This window comes from Cucurbita pepo, unplaced genomic scaffold, assembly GCF_002806865.2.
Source record: "Cucurbita pepo subsp. pepo cultivar mu-cu-16 unplaced genomic scaffold, ASM280686v2 Cp4.1_scaffold000662, whole genome shotgun sequence".
Taxonomy (NCBI): domain Eukaryota; kingdom Viridiplantae; phylum Streptophyta; class Magnoliopsida; order Cucurbitales; family Cucurbitaceae; genus Cucurbita; species Cucurbita pepo.
In genome coordinates, this window is record NW_019646883.1 from 7,209 (window position 1) to 15,260 (window position 8,052).

Here is an 8,052-nt window from a genome sequence, read left to right on the forward strand (position 1 = left end):
TATGAATAAATAAAACGACCATTAACGATTATGCAAGTTTAACCTGCCTGGCAATAAGATCGGTTGCAGCTGATGGTGAAACGCCTTCTCCGATGCCAACCTATGTGCAGTGAAAGTTGATAAGCATTGAATTTAAAGAATGAAGCAAACAGAATGTACAGGATAAAACAGAGGGAAACCATAAGAAGTGGTTCTCTTTTACGAGTAGTATCGCTCACCAAAATTCTTGATAAAATTAATCCAGGCATATATCCAGCAAGAAATGGAACGAGTGCAGTGGATAGCGACCAAGTCAGTACTCCGATCTCCAAAACTTTTCTATTTAAAAAAAAAACCCGCAATGAGTATGACTCTTTTCGTAGCTTATTGTATGATCTACATAAACCGTGAAGAGTGCACACAGCATTTCAATTGATATGGCTACTAACAAATAATAATGAATGGCAGCAAACGGTCTGAAGCTGCTACGTTTAATAAACAGAAAGATCAATGTTTCTATCGATATAACTCGCAGAATAGAACGTAAAAACAAGTTAAAAGCCAGTTGAGATTGCCAGGGAGAAACAAGGACATCAAGGGGCTTTTGGCAAACACCAGCCCAGATTTCAAGATTCAAGGTAAACATTAAGGACCCATTTGATTTTTCTTCTTTAAAAATTAAGCTTCTTTACTAACATTTTTACTTCTAACCATAACAAAATTCTAAAAAGTGAAGAACCTTAAAACGGTATAGTTAGCTAAACTTACTTTCAAAAATATAAGACCAAAGAACAAAATCATTATCAAAAGTGTCAAGGAACAAGGCATCTCAAACAAAAGCTTCAAATTCTCCCATAATCTTTTTAGGAAACGGTAAGATCGCACATTGGTTGGGGAGGAGAACGAAACACCCTTTATAAGGGTATGGAAACCTTTCCCTAACAGACGCGTTTTAAAGCCTTGAGAGGAAGCCTGAACGGGAAAGCCCAAAGAAGACAATATCTGCTGGCGGTGGGCTTGGGTCATTACAAATGGTATCAGAGCCAGACACCGGGCGATGTGCCAGCGAGGAGGCTGTTTCCCAAAGGGGTAGACACGAGGAGGTGTGCCAGTAAGGACGCTGGGCCCCGAAGGGGGTGGATTTGGTGGGGGTCCACATCGATTGGAGAAAGGAACAAGTGTTAGCGAGGACGCTGGGCCCTAAAGGGAGATGGATTGTGAGAATCCCACGTTGGTTGGGGAGGAGACCGAAACACCCTTTATAAGGGTGTGGAAACCTTTCCCTACTCAAAAGGGAAAGCCCTTTACAAGGGTGTGGAAACCTTTCCCTACTCGAAAGGGAAAGCCCTTTACAAGGGTGTGGAAACCTTTCCCTAGTAGACACGTTTTAAAGCCTTGAGGGAAAGCTCGAAAGAAAAAGCCCAAAAATGACAATATCTACCGGCGGTTGGCTTCAGCCGTTATAGAAACCCAATATCATAACCCAGCTTGAAACAATTATTCTAACTTTCACTTCAGCTAATGAATTCATTGATCAAGTAATCACCAAAAAATAAAGGGTTCATGAAGAAACGATAAACCTGCTAACATCGATACTTAAATACTGACCTCCCACCAAATATCTTGGCGAGCCACCCACCAGGCAACTGACTCAAAGCATAACCCCAAAAGAAAGATGACTGAACCAATCCAGCCACAGAAGAATTCCATCCAAACTGGTGCGACATTGGAATTATAGCAACGCTTAAATTCACCTGCCAAAAATCACAACAAACCCAACTATAAATCCCACGAAAACACCTAAAACAGACAAACCATAGAGAAAAATTGAAACCCAAATTCAAAAAGTCACAAAAACAGAGGAACCCACCTTGTCCATGTTGCAAATAACGAAGGCAAGCGCCGTAGTACCTATCATTTTATATCTATCAGGAACGTTCTTCCACGGCGGCCAATTCGAATCAAAACCCACTTCATCAATCCCATTTCCAGAGCTCAAACCGTTTTCAAATTTCGAAATAGACTCAGTTTGCTCCGATTCATCGACTTTTAGCCCAGAAAGAACAGGGGGAAGTTCTTCGTTGCCCTTAACATTTTCTTTCTCCTTGATGCTACAACGAACTCGGAGGCTTAATCGAAGGAGTTGGGGGTGAGAAACCAAGCGAGTGGCGGAAACCGAGTGGGAAATTGAACTGTGAGGGTTAGTGCGGTGAGGGAGAAAGGGGTTATTATGGGGTCGAATTGAGAATTTCGCCATTGGGGTTTAGAGGTTTGGGATTCGATTCTTCTGTTAGCGGGAAGCGGAAGAAGAAGAGACGTGGAGGGAAGTTGCGGCCATGGTTGGGAGTTGGGAGGAAGCTGGACTGGCCACGGAAGCTTGCACATTTGTGAGGCTGCCATGCATTTAGAACGCCTGGCTCACTAAAATATTTAATTTTATATTTTATCTCAAAAATACCTTAGATTAAAAAAAAAAAAAAAAATTAAAAAAAAATTTATTTTTTTTGTTTCAAAAATACCTTTAATTCAGAATATCTAAATATCCTCTAACTTTAAAAAAAAAAAATTTTTAAAATTTTTTTTTTATTAATAACTTTAAGCTTTTTTTTTTTAATTTTAAATCACATTTAAAACTTTTTTAAAAAATTCAAAAATATTGTTATCGTCAAGTTTCAAAAATACTCGGTGATATTATTATTACTATTATGTTTCTTATCGTTACGGTTACTATCATATTTCAAAAATACTCGTGATATTACCGTTACGGTTATATTTTTTAACATTACAGTTACTATCATATTTCAAAAATACTCGTGATATTACCATTACGGTTACTGTCATATTTCAAAAATACTCATGATATTACTATGGTTATGTTTCTTACCGTTACAATTACTATTATATTTCAAAAATACTCATGATATTACCGTTACAGTTACTGTCATATTTCAAAAATACTATAATATTACCGTTACAATTATTGTCATATTTTCAAAAATACCGTGAATTTTAAAAATCAGTGAAGATAATCTATGAGACCGATTACTATCATATTTAAAAAATACTCGTGCATTTTAAAAATAGAGATAATAATTACGATCATATTTTAAAAATACTCGTGATATTGCCGTTACGGTTACTGTCATATTTCATTCTCGTGATATTACTACGGTTATGTTTCTTACCGTTACAGTTACTATCATATTTCAAAAATACTCGTGACATTACCATTACGGTTACTGTCATATTTCAAAAATACTCTAATATTACCATTACAATTATTGTCATATTTCAAAAATACTCAGTGAATTTAAAAAATCTGAGACCGATTACTGTCATATTTCAAAAATACTCGTGCATTTTAAAAATAGAGATAATTATTACTGTCATATTTCAAAAATACTCGAATTTTAAAAATAGAGATAATTTATGAGTCACCTATAAGTCCATGCATTAACAATAAGATTTATTTATTTTTAATTTTTTTTTTATAAAGGGAAATGTGTTAATGCTACGGGATATTTTAGTATATTTTTATTTTTTAAACACCGATATTAATCAAAACTTTCAAAAGTTCGAGAATATTTTTTAAATAAAAAGCGGTCAGGTTTCATCCAAAACTAACCATAATATTTTTTTATTTTTTTATTATATTTTTTTTTTTTACTTTTTAAAAATTTAAAGATATTATTAAGAAGAAATAACCCAAAATCTCCCAATTCAAACCCAGAATTTATTCCTACTAACACTTTTAATCATCTTCTTCCATATCCCATCAAAGACTCATCTACTTTTCCTCCAACACTTTTAAATTACTCACCAGCCTCCCTGCAATGGCGTCGGATTTTGGGTGCTGGTTGACGGGATCGAGAACGACAATGGAGTAGAGCTGCCATGGAGTTGTAGGGGCCGTTTGCGCCTTCGACATGGTTGATTCTTAACTGTGCACCACCAGCATACCTAAAACGAGCAAGATATGTAGTAGTTGAAAGATGCTTCTAAGAACTTACAGAAAACTCACCCAAATACAATCACAATGACTAGATGGTTGCAGGAAATGGGTGCATGAAATAAAGTTGATATCAGATAAGCAGACTGCATTCATATTACGGCATCGCATTCAACAGAAAGTCGAGTGAAAGTGTTGTATCAAGATAGATGATGTGCACTCACAAACTCGAATATTAGCAATGAAATTCACAGTGAAAAATAGAACTTGAATTCAGAACCAGACCGATAAAGAATCAAACGTAACGGCCCAAGTTTACCGCTAGTAGATATTGTCCTCTTTGGACTTTCCCTTCCGGGCTTTCCCTCAAGATTTTTAAAATGCGTCGGTTAGGAAGAGGTTTCCACATCCTTATAAAGAATGTTTCGTTCTCCTCATCAACTAATGTGGGATTTCACAATCCACCCCCTTCGAGGCCTAGCGTCCTTGCTGGCACTCATTCCCTTCTCCAATTGATGTGGGAGCCCGCAATCCACCCCCTTTGGGACCCAGCATCCTTGCTGGCACACCGCCTCGTGTCCACCCCTTCGAGGCTCAGCCTCCTCGCTGGTACATCGCCCGGTGTCTGACTCTAATACCATTTGTAACAACCCAAGCCCACTGCTAGCAGATATTGTCCTCTTTTGGTTTTCCCTCAAGGTTTTAAAACGCGTCTACTAGGGAGAGGTTTCCACACCCTTATAAAGAATGTTTCGTTCTCCTCCCCACCCGATGTGGGATCTCACATCAAATCTTTTGCAGACACATTGGCATAAAGAACAATGAGAGCAAGCACCGACCCGTGTCCAGACCTATCCATGTCCAACACGCTAACAACGTGTCTAAATTTTAAATATATATATCAGATGAACACAAACAACTGGGATATAGCTTGAACACAGATCTAAAAAAGTAGAGATTGTCCTATAAACTCTAATCCTTATAGTTTGATCATTCCTAACACATCTTCTTCCTCTAGTCATAGCCAGCTAAACTCATCCAAAGTTTCCAAATATCAGCTAAACTTTGTATATTTTCTAAGTTAAATTTACGTTGTTTATCTACAAAGAAGTATTAATATATTCATGTTCATTGACGTGTCGTCTTATCTGTGTCCGTGTGGGCAGAAATAACTAATGCAGCTCTGAGAAATAACAAAGGATATATATGGAACACTTACAAGTAAGACTGAGAGATGATTCCTAATGAAGATCACGAGAATCAGACAAGGTTACAAGAGCAGTGCCGTTCTGATATGGCTTCATCAATGGATCTTCCTGCGCCTCTGTGATGCCTTGCGTATTTTCAAAAAGTTGCTTCCGGATAATACCATGCAAGCGCCCAAAGAGCTGCTTCTTCAATGCTTCAAAAGCCAGGTCCAACCTCTCAAGCTGCTCCATGGCATTAGCATTGTACATAAACAGACCATAGTAAAGATCAAAGCTATCTCCAGCAGTATTTGACACCAAATCCAACAAGGTTTTATAACCTCTGGTGTTAACTGGGGTAGAGCTCAAGCTCAACTTTTCTAAAACTCTCCCCATCGTATGCGTAATGAACTGCGACCCTGCAGCATGCCGGTCGTGATCATAGCATGACATTTCCACCATTTGACACCCTTCGCTCGAAAAGATATCGAGAAAGAAGTTGCAACGGTAGGCTCTTGATTCGTCATTTCCTACTCGAACCTTATCGTAAACGAAGGAAAGATTGTTCCATCCGTTCTTACCACTCTCTGGCCCGAACATGGGATGAGTGCAGAGGATGTCGAATTCTGGGGGTAAAATTTGAAGAAACAAGTTTCTTGGAAATTCTTTCACTGAAAGTACATCAACAAACAAAGTGTTTCTCTTCAATCTTTGAAAAGGTAACGACCTGAGAACTTTCTCCGTTGAAAGAATCGAAGTGCAGAGAAGAACTACTTCTGGATGTTCTTCACATAGATCATCTGCATCAGAAAAGTAAGAAACTCCCAACTCTTCAGCCACAGCTGCGTAGTCCGATCTCGAGTAGGCTAACACAGTGTGGCCCTGTTTTACCATTGTTTTGGCAAGAAATTGTCCGAAATTACCGAATCCGATAATAGCAATTTTGAGCTTAGAGTTTTCCTCAGTTTTTGCAGTTTTAAAGTCAAAAGTTGGAGAAAAGTTCGGAAACCTGCAAAAAGAATATAGAGGTTTGAACTCATCACAATACAAATATCACAACATTTTCAGAAACTCAATGAAGATAGAAACAATCAGCATCTTAAAACTATTCAACTAACATGAACATCTTTTTAGAGAAATTATTTGAAACTCTCTCACGATCGATCCTTTTCTTTTTGTAAGTCGAGCCTTCGTTGAACGATCAATCTAACGAAGTTAAGCTAAGATCACAAATTACAAAGTACCTAGTAACTCATAGCTTGATTTGCCCACCTCCTTAAAAGTTCTATTGTTTTTCTTGAGCCAAACTCTCCACAAAATAGCAAACAAACGATTTCGACACCATTAGAACATAAACCCAAAAGCTTAATATGAAAATTGAACACCAAATAGAGCACAAACATAACATATAACACCAAACTCATCAGAAGTATTGGTTGAACCAAAGAACAAAAGAACATTAAACATCATTGAAATGAAAGGCTCAGGGACCTTGCCTGGTAGCCTCAGAATAAGCTGTCAGTGAAAGAGAAGCACCATATTGAGGAGGAATATCAGGCCAAGTGCGCAATTTCTCTGCACTTCCAAACAATTGCTTCCTCGCCACATCATGCAATCGCCCAAAGAGCTGTTGTTTCAATGCTTCAAAAGCCAAATCCAACCTCTCCAACATCTCTAACGCGTTCTTATTATACATAAACAAGCCATAATACAAATCAAAGCTATCTGCAGCAGTGTTCTTCACCAAATCCAACAAACTCTCATACCCTTTAGTGTTAATCGGCGTAGACTCCAACATTAACATATCCAAAACTCTCCCAACAGTATGAGTAATGAATTGCGATCCAGCCGCATATCTATCATGATCCGCACAGCTCATCTCCACCATTTTGCAGCCCTCTCTCTCAAAAATACTCAAAAATTTCTCACAACGCGAAACCCTAGATTCCTCCGACCCAATTCTAACCTTCTCATAAACATAGAACAGATCATTCCACCCTTTCGCACCGCTTTCAGGTCCAAACATCGGGTGAGAACAAATTACATCAAAATCCTCCGGCAGTAACTCCAACATTAAACTTTTCGGGAACTCCTTCACTGAAAGCACATCCACTATCAATGTATTCCTCTTCAATCTCTGCAACGGCAACGATAAGAGAACACTTTCAGTCGAAATTATAGACGTACAGAGCAAAATCACTTCTGGGTGTTCTTCGGCAAGGTCATGGGGGTCCGAGAAAAACGAAACCCCGAGCTTACGAGCCGCGTCGGAGTGGTCCGATCGGGAATGAGCCAAGACAGTATGACCTTGTCGGACAATAGTCTTAGCGAGAAATTGACCGAAGTTACCAAACCCAACAATGGCGATTTTGAGCTTCTGGGATTTGTGAAAACGGGACGCGATTCTGGATTCATAGTCGTAAGGCTGAGCCGCATCAATGGCGCGAACTCGAATAAGAGGCTTGGGAAAAGACTGAAAACAGGGGAGAATCGGAAGTGGTTTGTGGTTATAGAGACGGCGTTTAGAGAAAGAAGGTAAAGAAGGCACGGCCGGAGAGAGGCGGCGGAGAGGAGACGGTGACAGCATAGGTGGCGATTTTGCTCCGGTCCGCCGCCGTGAGAGGTTGAGAGAAATGGAAGTATACGGTTACGAACACGTTTTACAGGATTTGTAGCCGTGCCGCCGCAATGTATCAGATTTCCTTTTGTGGCTTTCTTTAATGGCTCTTTCTAGTTATATAACCTTTTTAAAGTTATTATTATTTTTTTTTTTTAATACATTTTCAAATTTTTATTTTTTATATTTAGAATTTAATTAGAAATTCAAGTTATATTAAAAATTATAATTAAACAGACAAAATAATAATAATAATAATAATAATAATAATTGTTCGCCTCGTAAATTTCTAAATATTACATTTTTTCTATAAATTTGTA

General features: G+C 38.2%; 2 protein-coding genes across 2 annotated transcripts; both read right to left on the minus strand.

Annotated features, from left to right (window-relative positions):
* Nucleotides 1–22: 22 nt before the first annotated feature.
* Nucleotides 23–2,382, minus strand: LOC111785710 (probable anion transporter 6, chloroplastic). The gene is made up of 4 exons (XM_023666092.1): nucleotides 1,850–2,382; nucleotides 1,588–1,733; nucleotides 219–318; nucleotides 23–100 (listed from the first exon to the last, which is right to left on the minus strand). The coding sequence occupies exons 1-4, from the start codon at nucleotides 2,234–2,236 to the stop codon at nucleotides 29–31; spliced, it is 705 nt and encodes a 234-aa protein (XP_023521860.1). The 5' UTR covers nucleotides 2,237–2,382; the 3' UTR covers nucleotides 23–28.
* Nucleotides 2,383–3,690: 1,308 nt separating this feature from the next.
* LOC111785711 (arogenate dehydrogenase 1, chloroplastic-like) lies at nucleotides 3,691–7,817 on the minus strand. The gene is made up of 3 exons (XM_023666093.1): nucleotides 6,612–7,817; nucleotides 5,148–6,124; nucleotides 3,691–3,939 (listed from the first exon to the last, which is right to left on the minus strand). Exons 1-2 carry the CDS (start codon nucleotides 7,700–7,702, stop codon nucleotides 5,170–5,172), a joined length of 2,046 nt encoding a protein of 681 aa, XP_023521861.1. The 5' UTR covers nucleotides 7,703–7,817; the 3' UTR covers nucleotides 3,691–3,939; nucleotides 5,148–5,169.
* Nucleotides 7,818–8,052: the final 235 nt, after the last annotated feature.